Source organism: Zalophus californianus, chromosome 8 (assembly GCF_009762305.2).
Source record: "Zalophus californianus isolate mZalCal1 chromosome 8, mZalCal1.pri.v2, whole genome shotgun sequence".
NCBI lineage: Eukaryota > Metazoa > Chordata > Mammalia > Carnivora > Otariidae > Zalophus > Zalophus californianus.
In genome coordinates this window covers 54,223,934-54,248,581 of record NC_045602.1, presented here as the reverse complement: position 1 = coordinate 54,248,581, position 24,648 = coordinate 54,223,934, and the positions used below count along the sequence as shown (strand labels likewise).

Sequence of the window (24,648 nt, the reverse complement as noted above, 5' to 3'; positions counted from 1 at the left end):
ATAAAGGAGGAAATATAGTTTTTTTTAAAGATTTTATTTATTTATTTGACACAGAGAGAGAGAGGGTGAGATCACAAGTAGGCAGACAGGCAGGCAGAGGGAGAGGGAGAAGCAGGCTCCCCGCTGAGCACGGAGCCCGATGTGGGGCTGGATTCCCAGTACGCTGGGATCATGACCCGAGCCGAAGGCAGATGCTCAACTGACTGAGCCACCCAGGTGCCCCATGGAGGAAATATAGTTTTAAAAAGGAAGAGTGTCCCTAGAATCAATTCCTTCTGTTCAAGTCTTGGTCCTGCTGCTTATTGGCTGTGTAACTTTAAGTAGTTGCTTAACCTCACTGTACTTGTATTTCTCACTTATAAAATGAAGATAATAGTGTCTTCTCTGCAGCTTTTGTGAAGATTAAAAAAGATAATACATGATAAATAACAGAACAGTGCCTTGGTCTTGATAAATAATTGCTATTACAGTTAATATAGTAGTAAGAATATATATTTTCTTATAGTAGTAGTAGTAAGTAGTAGTAAGATATTTACTCTGCACAAGGAACAGTGATCTCTGTTTAATAAAGCAGGCCATCAGCTCCTTAGGGTAATCTATTTATGACCTAGCCTCCACATACCCTCTACCTTCTACCCTCCCCACACCCATCCTGAAATTAAAATAAGCCCCAATGATAATTTGTTAAAAGCTTCTGGTAGAGAGGACATAAATTATTATTTTCTAACTTACTCATTATTTAGAGGTATAGTTTAAAAGGGACTATTATAGCTAAATGCCCAAATAACATTAATTTGAAAGGCTCTTTAAAAAAACACTTTTTTTTTGGTATGCTATAGAAATGCACAACTTGTCATGAAATTACATTGTTACGGAATGATATGTCCACTAGAGGTCATGTTATGCTTTCATATTTTTTTTTTCATGCTAGTGTCGGGAAAGCCTACTTCAAAGAAACACTGAGAGAAAAAGTCCATTATTGGTTCCTGCAAAAATATGGTTTGAAAAAGAAAGAAACCCAAGCTGGACTATTACAGGAACCATCATTGCATGCCATGGTTTTATATTTGACAGTCTGCTACAAATGGATTTGTATTGTTGAATTTAGCAATGAGATCTTACTACCCAAGTTAGAATTAGAAGCTTCTTACTCCCTGACACAGAGTAATTTTCTTTTCTTGAAACTGTTTCTGAGTGATTATATGCAGGTATAGAATCATATATGACTATTTTCCCCACATATTTATTTTTATTAATGAGGATGGATTTGGGGTGCTACCTACTTGAGGAGTGGCCTACACAAGTTACTTCAGTTCTCTAGACTTTCAGTTTCCAAATTTGTAAAATGTGAATAATAGCTATGGCAGTATTATGGTGAATCTCAACATTTAAGTGAAAGTTCTATGCAAATGATAAAATCTGCACATGGTAAATTGGGTTATCAGGTAACTGCTGGTGTTTTTGGCTCACAAGGCACACAATAGGGGAGAATATAGGAACCTCCAAATTTCTTCTCTCCTTTTTTTTTTTTTTTAAACATATAAAGTATTATTTGTTTCAGAGGTACAGGTCTGTGATTCATCAGTCTTACACAATTCACAGCGCTCATCATAGCACATACCCTCCCCAGTGTCTATCACCCAGCCACCCCATCCCTCCCACCCCTCTTCTCTCCTTTCTGATAATTAGTTTATATTTACTTTTCTGAACTGTTGTGGCCAACAGTGTATATAACTTAAGTGGGCTACTTTTAAGATACTTTATTTTAGAAAATGTTCTAAAAATTAACTGGAGCTGTTGCAGATACACATGTATGGAATTCATTCTACTGTGCCTATTTTTATATAGTCAATGGTCTTACATGCGGAACTGCTCTCTGATTGAAAAAATGAGTACTGATTCCTGGTACTTCCACATTTTTGCAAGTTTTTGCAGAACTAATGGGTTAATTGAATTAGGCATTGCTGTAGTCTGTTTTTACTGATAATTTTGGTCCTTAGGTGGATGATAATCAGAGTTGAAGTGATAGATACTAAGGTGATCCAGAGACGGGTGGAATAATTACGGTGTTAAGTATAGTTTGTGCTTAACAAGTTTTCATTATGTATCTGCCACAAATAACAAAGGCAATCCTAACTGTTGTGTTTATAGCCTTGCAGGGAAGGCTCAATTGGCAATTTCAGCATTTTTTTTTTAAGATTTTATTTATTTTTCCACAGAGAGAGAGAGAGGCAGCGAGAGAGGGAACATGAGCAGGGGGAGTGGGAGAGGGAGAAACAGGCTTCCCGCTGAGCAGGGAGCCTGATGTGGGACTCGATCCCAGGACCCTGGGATCATGACCTGAGCTGAAGGCAAATGATTAACGACTGAGCCACCCAGGCGCCCGGCAATTTCAGCATTTAAAGTGCAGATGATTTTTAAACTCTGGTATGTGGAAGTGCTTGTGAGGGTAGGTAGAACATTGTTGGCTCAAAACAGGAAGCAAATATATTCATTATACATTATTATATTAATATGTGTGTATAGTTTTATATATATACACACCCACATATATAAATGATAATCTCTGCTGCATGTGAGTATTTGGTTTTCATCACTGCCCCTCCCACCTTCCTGTTCTCTTAACTACTACTGATGGCCCTAGAGCTCCAGGGCAGGTCTGCCTGACCCTAAAACTTGTAGTCACCCCTTTATATTTACCAGACTGCTGCTCCTTAAATCCTTTTGTCATCATAACATACTATATATTTCTTATATTTGAAAGGTTTCTTAATAAGTACACCACATATAGATTTTTTTCTCATTTTATGAATTTTATTGATAAGAATCCCCACAAAATGTCTATCTTGAATGGAAACTATCATGAAAAGTTTTGGGATGTGTTAGATTCCAAGTTTGGGTCTCTGCTCTGCCATTTATTCTTCTTTTGACCTTGGGCATATCCCTTAATCTCAGAGTTGTTTAATTATCTGTTCAATGAGGACAATCATTTTAATATGCAGTTGCTGAGGGACTATTTCATATCTAACCTACTAATTTCAGAAACCTTGCTGTGGGTTTTGTTGTTGTTGTTGTTACTGTTGTTTTTTATGGAGGTAGCTGTGTTTGAAATGTTTATTTTTTTTCCCCTGTAGATAACAGACAAGAGAGTGTCCAGAAGACATGCCATTCTTGAGGTGGTCGGTGGTCAGCTTCGAATCAAACCGGTATATATGTTATTCATGACTTGTTTTTAACTTTTTGCCTCTCACCTTTTCACAGCTCCTGATTAAAGTGGCTTATTTTCTAAGGTTATGGAAATAGAGAATGAATGTCAGAATATATCCTTCTTATTTCCAGAGGATAATTGGGAGATAAAGATCTAAACTATTTAAAGTATTTATTTTCCCATAAGACAGTGCTACATTTACCTAGTTAGAACTGTAGTGAAAGATGACTGCCAGTTCACGTATACATTATGACTGGGTATTACAAATAAGATTCTATAAGAAAGCCTATAACTATATAATGGTTTGTTTTTGGGAGGTGAGGTAGTGACTGAAGTCACCTAAATGTTACAGGGTTGTATTTTAATAGATTTCTGTACCTCTGTGTGTAGAATTGAATATTTCTAAAATTTAAACCTTGTTCAACTTTAGGGTTGCATAAATAGTTTTAATTTGAAAGTTCTTGTTGAGGGCTAAAATTTTAATTGCTTGCTTTATAGTTTGAGCATTTGATGTATCGTAGGGATATTAGTTTCTGAGGATGTACTATGTGATTATTCCTTTCCATTTGCACAATGTGTTGTATAGGAGAATAAAACGTGTATGAGGGTCCATCTGTTTTGGACTAGATGCCGTGGTGGTAAAATTATTATGGAACGAAATTCATTAACTTGTAACATTTTTAAACCTATATGTATTTTCATCTTATACGTACACTGCCTTTGGTATCATTAGTTCTTTCTTTTACACATAAAGTACTTTTATTATCCTATGTTGAGCTATTTTCAAATTTGAGAAGTATCTTTTTAATTCTAGTATTGGAAAAGTTTTGAATAAAGCTGAATTAACCCCATCTCAACATTGAATAAATACTTTAAAAAAGGTTTGTATATCATTGTGCGTTGTCTTCGTGTCTTGAAAAGTGCTGATATCTATAGTCTGCTCTCCTGTGAGAGCCCATTTATTTACCGTCAGCTGTTCATCTCTGATCCTCTCCAACTATCCTCTTAGATGAGACTTACTAGATCATAAGCTTGTTGAGTATAGGAACACTGATCCATCTTTGTATCTTTAGTATCTAGCATAATGCTGAGTACATAGTAGGTACTTAATTCATATTTATGAATGCATGAAGAAATGCTGCAGTGAGAACTCTACATGACATGTCTAAAAGTGGAGATATCATGAATTTTTACAAAATTATGTTATTCCTAGCACCTAAGTTCTTTTTTTTTTTTAAGCATTTATTTATTTGACAGAGAAAGAGAGAGCACAAGCAGGGGGAGCAGGAGAGGAAGCAGACTCTGCTGAGCAAGGAGCCTGATGTGGGGCTCGATCCCAGGACCCTGGGATCCTGACCTAAACTGAAGACAGACGCTTAACCCACTGACCTACCCAGGTGCCCCCTAGCACCTAATTTCTAACGCCATTTCAATGACCAACTATGGCCTAAAATAAACAAGTTTGTTTTTATTGTTACTGAAGCACATTAAGGTAGAGAATATAGGAATCTCTAAATTCCCATCCTACCTTTTCTGATAGATCATATCATTACTTTATATTTACTTTTTTTCAAAATAGTAATTATGGCAAATAATACACATGGCTCCTCAAGTGGAATTACTTACAACTTAATACTACATTATTTAGATTTACTACTCTATCATTCATGTTAACGAAGTGGAGAACTTCTAATGAGTACTTAATACTACATTATTTAAATTTACTATATCATTCATGTTAACAAAATGGAGAACTTCTAATGAGTACTTACTTTTGGAAAAGTGTAACATCTAAATAGTCCTTGATGATTAGATTTCTAGTTATTTTTGATACCAAAGCAGAGAATGTCAGCCCTGCAAGTAGGTTTATAGACTTTTCTAGATTTGCATTATTAATATCCAAATCCTACTATGTATACATATATCATAGAAAATAAATCAATAAGCCAAGAGTATTCTTTATGCAACTTATAAAGACAGATCCTTGGTTAATACCTATAATTCTTGATGTTTTTGAAGCTTTGCTTTTGTTTCAAATAACATCTGAAAAATTTGTAGTAGCAGAAGAGTTGTAGACAATGACATGATCCATTTTAAGAACTCAGCACATTTATTTGTAAGCAGATTAATCAACTGAATTGTGAACAATTGAATATTAGATTTTCTTTTTGCATTCTTATTTACTCAGTGCTAAGAAGAAACCCTTCTTATCACAAAAGTTACACGGCATTAAATTTTTTATGTATCAAAAGTAGGCCATTTGGGAAACCATCAGTTTAACTAATGCTTAAATATTGAAAAACTTACTTATATTTTAAAAACTAGAATGTTTTACAAATTGGCTTAATAAAGATGCTTAACTAGAGTTGTGTCTATACTTGGATGAAAAGTATTCAGATATATTTTGAACGTCTATGATTATTCAAAAAAGTAGTAATAATATAAAATAAGTATACTTATATTAAAATTTTGTTAATGAAAAATTCTCTCTTTGAGTTAAACTTTATATTTTGTGAAGTGGGTCGAATTTCTGCACAGGAGTTTAGTAAATTTTTTAATTAGAAGAAGATACCTTTTCGAAAACATCCTTCTCCTATACTTGGTCTTTAATTAGACTGTACTCATATATAAATATGAGTATATATATATGTATATATATGTATATACTTCATATAAATATATGAAGTATATTCATATATATACTTCATATAAAACAACTATATGAAGTCAACAAGTGTCTTTTGAGTATCAAACTGTGGTAGATACAAAATTAGAAGCTAGAGCAAAAATTCCTCATGAGATTATAGATATGAAACTAAAATTTGGTATAATATTGTTTATGCATACCTTGGTTTATACTTTTAAAATATTATTTAATATAATTTACAAACTTTCTAGTAAATGTAACCTTATATACTTGGGAGAAAGATAAGTATTTTTTACCCTTTTCTTGGTAGCATTATTTTTGACAATGTAGAATATCAAGGCTCTCTGGAGAATGCATAATTTTACATAGTCAGCAAGTTTGTCAAATGGGAATTAGAACTCAGGTTCTCTGAAACCTGTGCAGTATTTTTTCTTTTTTTCATTATATTTCCCAAGTCAGGATTCTTTTGCCATTTGGTAATCTCTTCTTTAAAAAAAAAAAAATTCTTGAACTTAAAAGTAACTTGATTTTTCTTCACAAGAAGTTTTGGTGCCTTCAGTTGGATAGAATTTTACAACTGAAAGCACTCTTAGATTCAGTCTTATATATGTGGGAATTTGATTTGGGCCAGACCTGGCATTGCTTATTGCTGGACAAGAGGACTTTTCATCAATAAATGGTACTGGGAGAGTTTGTTATTGTTTCTGGTAAAAAAAATTAGATCTCTACCTCAAACCATACATACAAATCAGTTTTAGGTGGTTTAAATGTGAAAGTTAAAACTATAAAACTGTTAGATTATATAGGAAAAACAAAAACCTTTGTGACCTTAGGGTAGGGAAGGGTTTTAAAATAAGCTATTAAAAGAAAGACTGAAAAAAATCCAATTACAGGGGCACCTGGGTGGTTCAGTCAGTTAAGTGTCTGCCTTCAGCTCAGATCATGGTCCCAGGGTCATGGGATCGAGCCCTACATTGGGCTCCCTGCTCAGCAGAGAGCCTGCTTCTCCCTCTCCCTCTGCCTGCTGCTCCCCCTGCTTGTGCTCTCCCCCTCTCTCTCTCAAATAAATAAAGTCTTAAAAAAATCCAATTACATTAAAATTAAGAACCTGTGCTTATCAAGGATTATAATGAAAATGAAAAATGTAACAGGAAGAAGTTATTTAAAACACATATAATTGACAAAGGAATGATATCCAAAATATGTGGCAAATGCCTTCAATCAATGAGAAAAAGAGAAATAATCCAGTAGAAAAATGGGCTGAAGACTTCAGTGGTACATTATAGAATTGGAAATCTGATTGTTTAGTAAATATGACAAAGGTGCTCAGCCCTCTTATTAAGTAGAGAAATGTAATGAAACTGCAATGAGATACTAACACCCAACAGATTACAAAAATGAAAAGTCTAACAATTTCAAGTGTTGATGAGGACGTAGAACAAGTAGAATAGTTATAAAGTTTGGGTGGGAGCTTAAATGTTGTGGCCACTTTGGAAAATAGCTTGATATTATTTCCTAAAGATGAAGGCATGCATTCCCTACAAGCCAGACCTCACACACACATAAGTACCAATAGATGTGTACAAGAACCTGAAGAGCAAAATTGCTTATATCATAGCAAAAAAACTAGACACAACATAAATTTCCATCAACAATGGAATTGATAAATATATTGTGATCTATTCATTTGATGAAATATCCTACAACAGTGAAGACAAATTATAGTGAAAGCATGAAAAATATGGATTAGAGTCAGGAACATAATGATAAAAGCAACCTCGGAAGAATATATACAGTATAGCTTCATTTACATAAGATTAAAAATTCTACAAAATAAATATTCACTGTCATAAGCTTAGGTGATAAAACCATAAAGAAAATTTCCTAAGGAAGTGATAAACATAACAATTGGTATAATAATTACCTCTGAGGGAACTGAGAAGAGACAGGGATAGGGAAGGACTCAAAAGGGACATCAGAAGTTAATAAACTTTTTCTGAAACTGTATGATGGGTCCACACATAATATCTAACCTGTATTAGGTTTTCTTTTTTTTTTTTTTTTAAGATTTTATTTATTTATTTGACAGAGCGAGAGACAGGGAGCACAAGCAGGCAGAGCTGCAGGCAGAGGGAGAGGGGGAAGCAGACTCCCCGCTGGGCAGAGAGCCTGATGTGGGGCTCGATCCCAGGATCCTGGGATCATGACCTGAGCCGAAGGCAGACGCTTAACTGACTAAGCCATCCAGTTGCCCTGTATTATGTTTTCAAAAAATTATTATGGAATCCTTATGACATGAAAAAGGGGTAGAGAATAGTACAGTGTGGTGCAGTTCCTTCCATAATGCCAAACTACCAGACACTGGAAGACATGAAAAAGTGTATTTATTTTTAAGGAAATGTACAACTCTAGTACTAGAATTTGATTGTTCTTTTAGAACAATATTTAATTGGGTTTTGAATTTTATTCCATGAATTATTTACACCATACCAGTTGAAGAAAAACTGCTTCTTGGACTTGGTGATGTATGCATAGGTCCTTTGCTTTATATAATGCTTGATTTCTTGTTTATGTTAATGTAGTTTCAACAAAACGCCTGTCTCCTTGAAATAGATATATTTATTTATTTATTCAGCTATTTATTGTAGCTGTATCTTCAAGGTGCGATTTAGAGAAATTTAGAAAAATTCTAAACTGACCTTAATTGTGAATAGAAATGTTAAGGTCTTGAAAATAATGAGATAGACGAGCAACTTCTAATTCATTCATTTTACCTTTATGTGTGCTAAATATCATTTACTTTCTGTTCTCTAATAAGTCACAAATAAATTGATCTGCTAAAGCAGGTTATGTACACAACTGTGATAAAATTTTGAGAGAAGTTTTATTTTGAAAAGTTTTTGTAAAATTATTTAAATGAATTAGAGCAAATGCTTTGTTACAGTCCCTTTTGTAGGCTGTGTACTCCAAATTATGTTTAAGTGATTAAATATTTTTCTGCTTTCCTTCAAATTAGAACTCAAATCAAATAGAAATGTAGCTTGACAATGATAGATGAATGCGATTAGGGCATTTACTAATTTATACTTTTAAATTGGATGAATTTGTCTTTTTTTCCTCTAATACTTCCTTTTAAAAAAGACTCTAGCTCTCAGCAGTTCTTGGAAATAGTGTGTGAGGAGATGCTCATGAGGAGATGATGTTAGCTTTTTTGTGTGTCATTTAAATTTAATCTGTCTGGTATCAGCAGGGAGAAAATGTATTATAAAGGCAAATCGACAGTGTTGTCTATAAATGATTGCATAACCAGTGGTTAGTTATGTCCTCCCGGTAAATTCATAGCTGTCAATGCTTTTATTTCATTTTAAGAAAATCTTACTCTTTTTGGTTCTTGGATGATTGAGGGAGTAGTTCTATAACTACAGATAAATTGCAGAAGATTAGATACGTTCACCCCCAGATTGAAAGTGAGGGGGTGGAAAACCATTTACCATGCTAATGGACACCAAAAGAAAGCTGGGGTGGCAATCCTTATATCAGACAAACTAGATTTTCAAACAAAGACTGTAATAAGAGATGAAGAAGGACACTATATCCTACTTAAAGGGTCTATCCAACAAGAAGATCTAACAATTGTAAATATCTATGCCCCGAACATGGGAGCAGCCAATTATATAAGGCAATTAATAACAAAAGCAAAGAAACACATTGACAACAATACAATAATAGTGGGGGACTTTAACACCCCCCTGACTGAAATGGACAGATCATCTAAGCAAAAGATCAACAAGGAAATAAAGACTTTAAATGACACACTGGACCAAATGGACTTTACAGACATATTCAGAACATTGCATCCCAAAGCAACGGAATACACATTCTTCTCTAGTGCCCATGGAACATTCTCTAGAATTGATCACATCCTAGGTCACAAATCAGGTCTCAACCGGTACCAAAAGATTGGGATCATTCCCTGCATATTTTCAGACCACAATGCTTTGAAACTAGAACTCAATCCCAAGAGGAAAGTCGGAAAGAACTCAAATACATGGAGGCTAAAGAGCATCCTACTAAAGAATGAATGGGTCAACCAGGAAATTAAAGAAGAATTAAAAAAATTCATGGAAACCAATGAAAATGAAAACACAACTGTCCAAAATCTTTGGGATACAGCAAAGGCAGTCCTGAGAGGAAAGTATATAGAAATACAAGCCTTTCTCAAGAAACAAGAAAGGTCTCAAATACACAACCTAACCCTACACCTAAAGGAGCTGGAGAAAGAACAGCAGATAAAGCCTAAACCCAGCAGGAGAAGAGAAATAATAAAGATCAGAGCAGAAATCAATGAACTAGAAACCAAAAGAACAGGAGAACAGATCAACGAAACTAGGAGCTGGTTCTTTGAAAGAATTAACAAGATTATAAACCCCTGGCCAGACTTATCAAAAAGAAAAGAGAAAGGACCCAAATCAACAAAATCATGAATGAAAGAGGAGAGATCACAACCAACACCAAAGAAATAAAAACAATTATAAGAACATATTATGAGGAACTCTATGCCAGCAAATTAGATAACCTGGAAGAAATGGGTGCATTCCTAGAGATGTATCAACTACCAAAATTGAACCAGGAAGAAATAGAAAACCTGAACAGACCTATAACCACTAAGGAAATTGAAGCAGTCATCAAAAATCTCCCAACAAACAAAAGCCCAGGGCCAGATGGCTTCCCAGGCGAATTCTATCAAACATTTAAAGAAGAATTAATACCTATTCTCCTGAAACTGTTCCAAAAAATAGAAATGGAAGGAAAACTTCCAAACTCATTTTATGAGGCCACCAACCTTGATCCCCAAACCAGACAAAGACCCCATCAAAAAGGAGAATTACAGACCAATATCCTTGATGAACATGGATGCAAAAATTCTCACCAAAATACTAGCCAATGGGATCCAACAGTACATTAAAAGGATTATTCACCATGACCAAGTGGGATTTATCCCTGAGCTGCAAGGTTGGTTCAACATCTGCAAATCAATCAACGTGATACAATACATTAACAAAAGAAAGAACAAGAGTCATAGGATCCTCTCAATAGATGCAGAAAAAGCATTTGACAAAGTACAGCATCCTTTCTTGATCAAAACTCTTCAGAGTATAGGGATAGAGGGTACATACCTCAATATCATAAAAGCCATCTATGAAAAACCTACAGCAAATATCATTCTCAATGGGGAAAAGCTGAGAGCTTTTCCCCTAAGGTCAGGAACACGGCAGGGATGTCCACTATCACCACTGCTATTCAACATAGTATTAGAAGTCCTAGCCACAGAAATCAGACAACAAAAAGAAATCAAAGGCATCCAAAACGGCAAGGAGGAAGTCAAACTTTCACTCTTTGCAGATGATATGATACTTTATGTAGAAAACCCAAAAGACTCCACCCCAAAACTGCTAGAACTCATACAGGAATTCAGTAAAGTAGCAGGATGTAAAATCAATGCACAGAAATCAGTGGCATTCCTATACACCAACAATAAGACAGAAGAGAGACAAATCAAGGAGTCAATCCCATTTACAATTGCACCCAAAACCATAAGATACCTAGGAATAAATTTAACCAAGGAGGCAAAGGATCTGTACTCAGAAAACTATAAAATACTCATGAAAGAAATTGAAGAAGACACAAAGAAATGGAAAAACATTCCATGCTTATGGATTGGAAGAACAAACATTGTGAAGATGTCAATGCTACCTAGAACAATCTACACATTCAATGCAATCCCCATCAAAATACCATCCACTTTTTTCAAAGAAATGGAACAAATAATCCTCAAATTTGTATGGAACCAGAAGAGACCCCGAATAGCCAGAGGAATATTGAAAAAGAAAAGCAAAGCTGGCGGTATCACAATTCCGGACTTCCAGCTCTGTTACAAAGCTGTCATCATCAAGACAGTATGGTACTGGCACAAAAGCAGACCCATAGATCAATGGAACAGAATCGAGAGCCCAGAAATGGACTCTCAACTCTATGGTCAACTGATCTTTGACAAAGCAGGAAAGAATGTCCAATGGAAAAAAGACAGTCTCTTCAACAGATGGCATTGGGAAAATTGGACAGCCACATGCAGAAGAAAGAAACTGGACCATTTCCTTACACCACACACCAAAATAGACTCCAAATTGTTGAAAGACCTAGTGAGACAGGAGTCCATCAAAATCCTAAAGGAGAACACAGGCAGCAACCTCTTTGATCTCAGCCGCAGCAACGTCTTCCTAGAAACATTGCCAAAGGCAAGGGAAGCAAGGGCAAAAATGAACTATTGGGATTTCATCAAGATAAAAAGCTTTTGCACAGCAAAAGAAACAGTTCACAAAACCAAAAGACAACCGACAGAATGGGAGAAAATATTTGCAAATGACATATCACATAAAGGGCTAGTATCCAAAATCTATAAAGAACTTATCAAACTCAACACCCAAAGAAAAAATAATCCAATCAAGAAATGGGCAGAAGACATGAACAGACATTTTTCCAAAGAAGACATCCAAATGGCCAACAGACACATGAAAAAGTGCTCAACATCGCTCGGCATCAGGGAAATCCAAATCAAAACCTCAATGAGAGACCACTTCACACCAGTCAGAATGGCTAAAATTAACAAGTCAGGAAACGACAGATGTTGGCGGGGATGTGGAGAAAGGGGAACCCTCCTACACTGTTGGTGGAAATGCAAGCTGGTGCAACCACTCTGGAAAACAGTATGGAGGTTCCTCAAACAGTTGAAAATAGAGCTACCATATGATCCAGCAGTTGCACTACTGGGTATTTACCCCGAAGATACAAATGTAGGGATCCGAAGGGGTACGTGCACCCCAATGTTTATAGCAGCAATGTCCACAATAGCCAAACTGTGGAAAGAGCCAAGATGTCCATCGACAGATGAATGGATAAAGAAGAAGTGGTATATATACACAATGGAATATTATGCAGCCATCAAAAGGAATGAGATCTTGCCATTTGCAACGACGTGGATGGAACTGGAGGGTGTTATGCTGAGTGAAATAAGTCAATCAGAGAAGGACATGTATCATATAACCTCACTGATATGAGGATCTCTTAATCTCAGGAAACAAACTGAGTGTTGCTAGAGTGGTGGGGGGTGGGAGGGATTGGGTGGCTGGGTGATAGACATTGGGGAGGGTATGTGCTACGGTGAGCGCTGTGAATTGTACAAGACTGATGAATCACAGATCTGTACTTCTGAAACAAATAATGCAGTATATGTTAAGAAAAAAAAAGAAGAAGAAGATAGCAGGAGAGGAAGAATGAAGGGGAGTAAGTCGGAGGGGGAGACGAACCATGAGAGACGATGGACTCTGAAAAACAAACTGAGGGTTCTAGAGGGGAGGGGGGTGGGGGGATGGGTTAGCCTGGTGATGGGTATTAAAGAGGGCACGTTCTGCTTGGAGCACTGGGTGTTATGCACAAACAATGAATCATGGAACACTACATCAAAAACTAATGATGTATGGTGATTAACATAACAATAAAAAATTATTAAAAAAAAGATACGTTTTTTTGCCACTTAGTGTTAATCCTCAAAATATACATCTTTGAGTGACTGTGTTTTTTCTTTGGCCCAATAAAATTCCCGAGTTGTGACTGTTTTTCTTCCTATGAAATTATGAGTGTACTTGGAAAATAGCTATAAAATACTACAATTGCTCTTCCACAGCTCATTTTGTAAAAAAAAAAAAAAAAAAAAATGAAAAAAAGAATGCTTTACAAATTAAAAAAAAGAAAACATTGAAAATAAGAGGAAATTTTTGGGGTGGTACACATCAATCCTTTAATGTTCATGATAATTACAAGAGAAAGCTATGGAAAACTGATTTGTACTTTAGTTCCATTTCTTCAGGGATAATGCATCCTTTGCACCACGTCTAAAATTATAGCAGAATATATTTAAGTTTGCACTTATAATCCTATGGGTATGTTAAAAAGCACTTCCCATAAATACGCTTCTCATATAGGTGGCTCTATCTTTTATTGACTCTGAGTTTGGGTTTGCCATTATTTTGCCTGCCCTTATCTGCTTTTAGAATCAAAGTTAACTTAGCCTTATTGAAGGAATTGGAGAGCTTTCCATCTTTTTCTGATCTCAGGAAGACTTTGAATATTCAGAAAAGTTTTAAATCCATTTAGGTCTGGTTTAGGGAGAGATTAGAAAGATTTTTAATTACTGATTGTATTTTTAAAATATAGGTCTAATTAAAAAAGACACACACATACGTTCTTTTTTTTTATGTCAGTTTGGTGTATATTCTTTAAGATCATTGTCAATTTTGGCCATATTTACAAATACATTGCCATGAAGTATTTGTAGTATTCTACCAAGTTTTATGTGTACTTATGTCATTGTTTTCATTCCAAAATTTGTGTTTGTATTATCTTTTCTCCTTTTGTTTATTAATATTGCTAGATTTTTGTCTACTTTATAACTTTTAAAAGACTACCTTTGTTTTGGACTTCATGTCCGTGTGGCCTTTTAGTTGAAGTGCATGTAGTTGCTTTTGTTTTTGTTTTTGTTTCTTTATAGAGGTAGAGGGGGCAGGGGGAGAGAAAGAGGGAGAAAGAATCTTATGCAGGCTCTATGCCCAACATGGAACCTAACACGGGGCTTGATCTCATGATTCCGAGATCATAACCTGAGCCGAAATCAAGAGTCGGATGTTCAACCGACTGAGCCACTCAGATGCCCTGAAGTATATATAGTTTGACAGATTTTAAAAACTTATTCAATTAGTAATATTTATTTAGGTTTAAGTTAATGGGATCAAATATTAGATTAGTTATAGGAATGTCATTTTTGCTCTTGGTTCTGGAATCCCCTGTATGAACAATTTTAGGAAAAGAAAAAGATGATCATGGACCATATACATTGGTTCACTTTCTCTTTGAATTTGCTAAATACTTAATATTTCACCACTTAAAATTTGAATGTTAAGTACATTCAACTGAATATACTTCAGTTACTGAGGTATGAATACTGAAATACTGAATATGAATGTTTCTTTGACTTTGGGTTTGTGATGCCTTATTAAAGGAATGTAATTAGTTTCCTTTTTTAAAAAGTATTTTACTTTTTCTACCCTTAGAATATTATGCTTTTGTATTTAACATCTTGGCCTTCGAAAATTTCGGACTATTGTTATTTAATGTTCTTTAGAGATTCATCTGAATCTTTAAAATGCTTATGAATAAGAGCATGGTCTTATCTTAGCCTATTAGAAGCAAACCTCATTTATAAAATATTCAAGGTTCAGGCAGAAGCTATGGATATTTCTGCCCTGACTCTTGTCCCTCCTGCTACTCAACATTCCTGACTCTGATGATTGTGGTATACTCAAGGAAGAGGAGGCTTCATTTAAAAGTCCAAGGAATAACAGGGAACAATTTCCAAGCCCAGCAGTGTGCACAAGCTCAGAATCTGGTGGTTTATCCTGGCTTGAAAACTCTAGCCATGAGCCAGAGCCACTCTGAGAGATAAATTAGGGGCGGTGGATAGCTAACGAAAGGTTTCTAAACATTAAGTTTAAATTATAACTTGATTTTTAAAAATCAAACATTCACAGTTCTTTTCAGTAACATGGTGTTACATAAATATGGTATTCCATAGCATGTCCATTCTTACGAAGTCTTGTGTATAGTTTGTAAAATAACTCTGACCTATAAAATAATTGCCTACCAAATTTGTATAGTCTCTGTTTTTAATTTCTATTTCTACTCTTTATCTCCAAATTTTATTTCACTCCTTTCTTTTAACAGATTTAAAGGAAATAGAAATGTTTTCAATTGCAGATACACATAGGAAGGATTTATGGCCAGATCCTCATGAAATTAAATTGCCAGAACTGGATAGATTTATTCCCATTATAGCTTTCAACCTTGTCTTTTTTTTTTTTTTTTTTTAATTTGGGCATGTAGGCAACAGTGCTTACTTTTTATTGGCGGCTTTTGTTTTGACGCTCCCTTTTCTATTTTAGTCTATGTTAGAAAACTCCTAGGTGAGGAGGAGCAAAAGCAATCGAAACAAGCTATGTTGTTTGCTTGAGAGATTTGATCAAAGTCTCTCTTCCTATAATATCTCATTTTTTAATCATACTAAGAATTTACTAGGGGAAAATAAGTATAAAAGAAGCTAGCCGTTTCCAAGGGATTAGTGAATTATGGATATGAAAGTTGGGAGACTCAATTTCCGTACTGAGAATTATTTTTCGTGTTTCTCTTTCCAATGTCTGATTGTCCCTCTTAAGCAAAGTAGAAATATCTTTTAACCAGTTAATTGATAACTTTGCTTTTTTCTTTGATTCCTACAGAAGTGGGAGGTATATTTTAGCTCTTTTTCCTTTTTTATGTATAGATAATAATTATTGTACTTATAAGTGCCAGATTTATTAGACTTAAGTCTGAGTTTGTAATGAAATTGTTTTGATACCCAAATTTTGGAACAGTTCATGTTAAGTTGTATTTTTCTCATAATGTAGAATTACACCACCGTATTCTTTTTTTATTTGTTAGATACACACAAATCCATGTTTTTATCAGTCTTCCGAGAAGAGCCAGCTCTTACCATTGAAGAGAAATCTATGGCGCTGGTTGAATCCTGGAGACAGTTTTTCTTTGCTAGTTGACAAATACATTTTCTGTGTTTTCTCTACACACTCTGAAACAGAAATGGAATGTACTTTAAGGTAAGATTGCCTGATAAAATGATATTAAGTAATGGTAATTGTAACCTAGGGGCACCTGGGTGGCTCAGTCAGTTAAGCACCTGCCTTCAGCTCAGGTCATGATCCCAGGGTCCTGGAATCGAGCCCCATGTCAGGCTCCCTGTTGAGTGGGGAGTCTGCTTCTCCCTTTCCCTCTGCCGTTCCCCTGCTTGTGCTCTCTCTCTGTCAAATAAATAAAAAAAATCTTAAAAAAAATTTTTTTTAATAAATTTGAAAAAATGGTAATTGTAACCTAATTCCTCAGCCATCCACAAATGCTTAAGTAAAAACCATTCTAGGATTAAACTATGTTGGCAGTATAGGAGTTACATGGAGTGTGTGTGGTGTATATGTTTGTTGCATTTCTCTAGAAAAAATTTGACATTAGAAACCTACACCTCAGTAGTGATTGCTCGCATATGTGGTGTCCTTTACCATTGTATTCAGAATGTATTTTCTATCTAATAGTAACCAGGATAGGTAATTTGAAACCAACTACATTTTCTTAATCTTTTCTTTTAGCTTTTTAAATTGTATTAAGGTATTATTAACCCCTCTGGCTTAGACTACACTCATATAACTCCTCTTTCTTATAAAAATAACAGAAAATATAGAACTGGGAAAATGAGGTATTACAATAAACATCTAATATAAAGTTAATACTCTAGTTTTGTTGAGGCAGTCATTAGCAGATTATTTGCCACTGTTTCAGCTTTTAAATTATAGTCTACATAAACTGGACTTATAGAAGTAGATGGACAAAAGTATACAGAATGTGTTCTGTGATTACAGTAATATTAAATTAAAAATCAGTGACAGTAGGGGTGCCTGGCTGGCTCAGTTGGTAGAGCATGCGACTCTTGATCTTGGGGTTGTGAGTTCGAGTCCCATGTTGGGCATAGAGATTACTTAAAAAAATCAATAACAATAAAATAGAAAAATCTCCAAAAATTTGAAATTAAACAGCACACTTCTAAATAACTCTTAGGTCAAAGAGAATCACAAGGGAAATTAGAAAACATTTTGAACAAAATAATACTGAAAACAACATAAAAATTTGTGAGATGAAGCTGTAGTAGTTCTTAGAGGGAAATTTATATTAAATGCTTGTATTAGTAGAGAAGAAGCCTATAAAACCAATGATCTTTGTTTCTACTCTAAGGAGACAGGCAGACAGGAGCAAATTAATCCCAAAGCAGATAGAAAAAAGGAAATAAGAATAAGACTAGAAATCAGTGACATAGAAAGTAGACAAATAACAAAGAAAATCAACAAAGCCAAAAGTTGGTTCTTTGAAAAGATTAAATGTAAACTTAATAAGGTTTACCAAGAAAAACCAAAATGAAAAAATACAAATTATCAATATCAGGAATGGAAGAGAGTATATTACTAGTGATTTTACAGACCTTAAAAGAATAATGAAGAAATATTATTTAAAGCTTTATGCCAGCAAACTTGACAGCCTAAATGAATGGATACATTCCTCCGAAAACATAATTTACCAAAACTAATATAGGAAGAGAGCACCTGGGTGGCTCAGCCAGTTAAGCGGCTGCCTTTGGCTCAGGTCATGGTCCCAGGGTCCTGGGATCGAGTCCCGCATCGCTTCTCCCTCTCCCTCTGCCTGCCTCTCTGCCTACTTGTTCTCTCTCTCTGTGTGTCAAATAAATAAATAGAATCTTAAAAAAAAAAAAAAAAACTAATATAGGAAGAAATAGAAAATTGGGTGAATTTTATATTAAAGAAATTGAGGTCACAATTTAAGAATTTTCCATAAGAAACTTCACTAGTGAGTTCTATTAACTTTCAAGAAAGAAATAATACCAATATTGTGTCTTTTTTTTCCCCCAAATAGAAGAAACTTCCATAATCCTCATACCCAAATCAGACAATAACATTACAAGAAAACTAGACCAGTATTCTCTTAAAAAATACTTCTAAGTCAAATCCAGCAATTTGTATAAAGGATAATACACTATAACCAAGTAGAATTTGTCTGAGGAATGCAAGGTGGATTTATGAGATAAAAATCAATGCAATTTGCTATAGCAGATTGAAGAACTGTCATTTCAACAGATGCATAAAAATAGTTTTGACAAAATTCAACACCTGTTTGTGATTAAAAAAAAAAAAACCTCAGAAATCTAGAAAAAGAAGGAAACTTCCTTTCTATCTAAAACTTAACAGTCAAGTTTTGGAAGTTCTCTCCCTAAGATTGGGAACAAAACAAAGATGCCATTTTGTACAACTTCTATTCAACATTTATTGGAGGTCCTAGCCAGTCCAGGAAGGCAAGACAAAGAAGTAAAATGCATCGGATTGGAAAAGAAGAAGTAAAAGTGTCTTTATTTGCAGATGATAGGATTGTGGATTTAGAAAATTCTCAAGTATCTACCTAAGAAGTACCTATTGTGTGATTAGGTTTATATTACGTTCTATAATAAGCAAACGAATCTGTAGTGATAGAAATCCAGTCAGTGATTATTTCCAGGGACACAGGAAAGCTTTTTGTGGTGATGGACATATTCTGTGTCTCAGTAAGGGTGTAAGTTACCTGGATGTATGCAATTGTGAAAACTGACCAAATCATGTGCTTCAGATCTGTGATTTCAGTAAATATAAATCACATCTACAATTTATTAAACTAGTAAATGAAAAGAAATTATGTGAGGAAATGGTTTTTGATTTCAGTTAAATGAAATTCAGTAATTGTTGCTTGCAACTTTACATATCTTCCTCTTCTTTTTTCTCTTATCACACATGTAGAAAGAATGCTGTTTTTAACCAGCTGTTGAAATGAGAAATATAAAGAACTAATTTTTTTGTTACAGTAAATTTCCACAGTGGAATTATATAGTTTTTTAAAAAATCAGGAAAATATTGCACATCTCTATAAAACAAAATACAGTCATTGCCTCAAAATTTAGAGTATTATATGTCAACTTTATATTTTTAAAAATTTTATTTATATCCATTCAAACAAGCTTGTCCCCTTAACATGAAAGACCAGTGCTGTACCTGAAATATGTGAGATTGTGGGATGACTGAATTTTGAGTGTTTTTAGTATTGATAAAAGTAAGAAAACAACCCACTTCAGCAGCACTGTACTTTTTTAGGCTATTATGAGTAATATATATGGTGTATTGTTGCTGTGAAGCTATGTCTTGAAAGAGGTAGTAAATATTTTGCATATGTTTTGGTAATTGCGTGCCTGGGTTAGGGTAACCAAATTAATTGTGTTATTTTATATTTAAAAAAACCTGTGTGCTTTGTGGCAGTGGTTGGGTCCCTGATGCCATTATAATTTTTTTCTTCCAACCAGTTGTGAATATAAGAAAGATTTGAACAACAAAACAACAACAATAAAAACCGAGAAAACAAAAGCTTGCCATTTCTTTCGCTTTTCATTTTACTGATGTCATAATGTTTTCATGTAGTAGTTAGATTCTGTATAAGAAGTCCCATTTATAACCAACTCCGTGGGACCATATGGGTCTGTTCATATAAGCTCTCATCAGTTTGTTCATTTCTCACTCTTTTCTGTACATATTTCTGTGAAATTATTCTGCTAGAAATACCAAAACCCATACTTTTTCGAGAAGTCAGAGTAAGACAAAACCAAATTAAAAAAAGATAAAACACTTAGTTTTATATTTTAGTTAATTAAATTATGGCATATTTCATTCAGAAGCACCAACATTAATTTTGCATTCTTTTTTTTTTAAGATTTTATTTATTCACTTGAGACACACACACAGAGAGAGAGAGAGAGAGAGCATGAGCAGGGGGAGAGGCAGAGGGAGAGGGAGAAGCAGGCTCCCCGCCGAGCCAGTAGCCCAATGCGAGGCTTGATCCCAGAACCCCAGGATCATGACCCAAGCCAAAGGCAGACACCCAACCATCTGAGGCACCCAGGCGCCCCTGCATTCTTTTTACCTCCCCAATAGTGGGTGCTCATCAAGTGTTGGGTTCCTAAATACATGAATGAAATATTGTGTAACACTTTGTTTTTGATATGATTTTTGTATCTGAATTTCACTGATAAGTACAACATTGTCTCTCTAGGGAGATTATTTCCTTTAAGACACTGTTGAGAAAAGTACAGTAAATCTTATGTTATACAAAGTTTTTTTTTCAAATTGTTAAAGTTCTTAATTTTTAAGTTTCATATAAAAAGCTTAAGCACTTTAATTTTGAACAAAACAATAAAATAATGAAAATGCCATTATAGTATGATAATATGCATGTTTACAATTGATTAATGATTTTTAAAACTTATTTCTAGGTCCAGTTCATTTATGTTAGTAGCATATTTTATATTAAAGATAAGAATATTTATATTTAAATTTAATTTGGAGTATATTTTTAAGATTTAAGAATAACTTAATTGCTAAGTCTTTAAAAAGAAGAAAAGAGTTTTCTACACTGCCTAGGGAAGGGTCGCTACTGTGTTCCCATGAATGCCCTGTGGGATACCTAGTACCACCCAAAGCCACCAGAACAAGCTTCCTGCTGGAGTGAGGGATTCCTTTCAAAACTTAAAGGGAAATTTTCACAATGTCTGGAGCCTTTGATGTCCTGCAAATGAAGGAGGAGGATGTCCTCAAAATTCCTTACAGCAGGAACCCACTTTGTTGGCACCAACCTTGACTTCCAAATGGAACAGTATATCTAAAAAGGAAAAGTGATGGCGTCTACATCATAAATCTGAAGAGAACCTGGGAGAAGCTTCTGCTGGCAGCTCGTGCCATTGTTGCCATTGAAAACCCGGTTGATGTCAGTGTTGTATCATCCAGGAATACTGCCCAATGAGCTGTGCTGAAGTTTGTTGCTGTAACTGGAGTCACTCTATTGCAGACTGCTTCACTCCTGAAACCTTCACTAACCAGATCGAGGCAGCTTCTGGTGATTACTGATCCAAGGGCTGACCCTCTCACAGAGGTGTCTCATGTTAACCTGCCTACCTACCACCACTCTGTGTAAGACAGACCCTCTGTACTATGTGGACATTGCCATCCCTTGCAACAAGGGAGCTCAATAGTGGTCTGATGTGGTGGATGCTAACGTGGGAAGTTCTGTGCATACGTGGTACCATTTCCTGTGAACACCCTTGGGAGGTCATGCCTGATTTCTGCTTCTACAGAGATCCTCAAGAGACTGAAAAGGAAGATTAGGCTGTTGCTGAAAAGGCTATGACCAACGAGGGATTTCAGGGTGAACAGACTGCTCCAGCTTCTGAGTTCACTACTACTCAACACGAAGTTGCAGACTGGTCTGAAGGCGTGCAGGTGCCCTCTGTGTCTATTCAGCAGTTCCCTGCTTAAGACTGGAGCACTCAGCCTGCCAATGAAGATTGTCTGCCTCTCCCACTTCTCAGGCCACTGAATGGGTAGGAACAACCACTGAGTGGTCTTTAAGGTGCTCTTCCACAAAGGCAAACAAAATGGAAATAAGGTTGATGGAAAATAAACAGTTTCTAAAAGTTGAAAAAAAAAAAGAGTTGGAGGATTCACACTTCCCAATCTCAAAACCTACTACAAATCTCCAGTAATAAAGACAGTATGGTACTAGCATAAAGAAAGACATATAGATCAGTGAAATAGAATTGAGGGTCCGGAAATAAAGCCCTTACATTATGGCCAACTGATTTTTGACAAGATTGCCAGGACAATTAAATGGGAGAAACAATAGTCTCTTCAACAAATGGTGTTGGGACAACTGGATAACCATTTGCAAAAGAATGAAGTTAGACTCCTACCTCACACCATATAAAAATGGACTTAAAATGGATCAGAGACCTAAATATTAGAGCTAAAACTGTGAAATTCAGAAAAAAATACAGGTATAGATCTTTGTGACTTGGATTAGGCAGTGGTTTTTTGATAAAACACCAAAAGCACAGAATGTGTTACAAATGGAATTATATGATTTGTAGCCTTTTTTTTTTTGCATTTTTTTATTTTATTATGTTAATCACCATACATTACATCATTAGTTTTTGATGTAGTGTTCCATGATTCATTGTTTGTGTATAACGCCCAGTGCTCCATTCAATACGTGCCCTCTTTAATACCCATCACCAGGCTAACCCATCCCCCCACCCCCCTCCCCTCTAGAACCCTCAGTTTGTTTCTCAGAGTCCATAGTCTCTCATGTTTCGTCTCCCCCTCCAATTTCCCCCCTTTGTTTTTCTCTTCCTATAGCTTCTTTTTTTAATTTTTTAATTTTTTATTGTTATGTTAATCACCATATATTACATCATTTGTTTTTGATGTAGTGTTCCATGATTCATTGTTTGTTCATAACACCCAGTGCTCCATGCAGAATGTGCCCTCTTTAATACCCATCACCAGGCTAACCCATCCCCCTACCCTCCTCCTCTCTAGAACCCTGTTTGTTTTTCAGAGTCCATCATCTCTCATGGTTCGTCTTGCCCTCTGACTTACTCCCCTTCATTCTTCCTCTCCTGCTATCTTCTTTTTCTTTTTTCTTAAAATATGTTGCGTTATTTGTTTCAGAAGTACAGATCTGTGATTCAACAGTCTTGCACAATTCACAGCGCTCACCGTAGCACATACCCTCCCCAATGTCTATCACCCAGCCACCCCATGCCTCCCACCCCCCCACCACTCCAGCAACCCTCAGTTTGTTTCCTGAGATTAAGAATTCCTCATATCAGTGAGATCACATGATACATATCTTTCTCTGACTGACTTATTTTGCTCAGCATAATACCCTACAGTTCCATCCATGTCGTTGCAAATGGCAAGATTTCATTCCTTTTGATGGGTGCATAATATTCCATTATATACACACACACACCACATCTTCTTTATCCATTCATCTGTCGATGGACATCTTGGCTCTTTCCATAGTTTGGCTATTGTGGACATTGCTGCTATAAACATTGCTGCTATAAACATTTGGATCCCTACATTTGTATCTTTGGGGTAAATACCCAGGATTTGTAGCCTTTTGTGGTTGGCTTCTTTGAGATTCCTCCATTTTGTTGTATATCAGTGGGTTATTCCTTTTTATTTCTGAGTAGTATTTCCATCTATATTTTCAAATGTTCAAAAAAGTACATTTGTTGGATTGTCTCTATGTATATGTAATGAATAGTAATCCATCAACTTTGGATGATCTTACTGCACTTTGCAGCAAGTGGGAGGTAGTTGGTTCTGCTAGTATATTCCACATGTGACCCCATGGATGCTCCTGTGTCAGAACAATTAGCTTCCGACTGGACTGCAGGTTTGGGGAGATTTCACAAATGGCTGTACTGGCTAGAACTCCAGTAGCAGCTACGTGTGAACATGACATCAGGATTTTATTTTTTTCTTCAAAAGGCATACTAGCTTATTTGATATTCTTGCAGTTTGCATTTTCTCTTTGGGTGCTGGGTGGGGATCTTAACTTTTATGGGCTATCTGGACAAATACTGAGTAAGGACACAGCTCTTAAGCCTTAAGAGAGATGGCTACTACCCATCTCATAAGTACCTAGTGGTTTCTAGGCCGATCATTTGGAAAGATAAATGTATTTTATGCTGATACAATGAGCAGAAGATGAAGAACATATTTTAGTCTGTATATTTTATTCTAATATGCTATCATCTGCTTTTTTGTCTTGCTAAGGCCAGGAAGCACAATTCATTAGTTAGATGTACTTGGGAGAATCCCATTTATAATGACATGGTATAATAGAAGTGTTTTAAATGATTTTTTATTTTATTTTGTAGAAATAGTCAGATGCTTGATGAAGATAATATACTGAATGAAACACCAAAATCTTTCTCAGTTCACCCGCCTGATGAGACAACTGGTGCCCCACAACTGGAAAGAAGCACAGAAATACCTAAGACCCAAACTACTTCTGCAAATAATGAGGTCAGAAATTCAAGATCTCATCCATTTGTAACATATTCCTTATTTCAAGGAGAGAAAAGACAACTGAAATTGGCCATATCATGACAATATTACTGGCATTGCTGTTTTTAGGTTAAGCTGTCCAG

The 24,648-nt window shown here is 35.4% G+C and overlaps 1 protein-coding gene across 2 annotated transcripts in view; it reads left to right on the top strand.

The window, feature by feature from the left end:
* Window positions 1–24,648, top strand: part of APLF (aprataxin and PNKP like factor) — an 88,107-nt gene that overhangs the window by 11,852 nt on the left and 51,607 nt on the right. Inside the window, exons 2-4 of one of the 2 annotated variants that reach the window (XM_027623753.1) lie at window positions 3,135–3,206; window positions 16,443–16,615; window positions 24,376–24,523. In XM_027623753.1, coding sequence (XP_027479554.1) covers window positions 3,135–3,206; window positions 16,443–16,615; window positions 24,376–24,523 — 393 coding nt within the window. The remainder of the gene's footprint in view (window positions 1–3,134; window positions 3,207–16,442; window positions 16,616–24,375; window positions 24,524–24,648) is intronic. The other variant, XM_027623754.1, reaches the window with a different exon arrangement.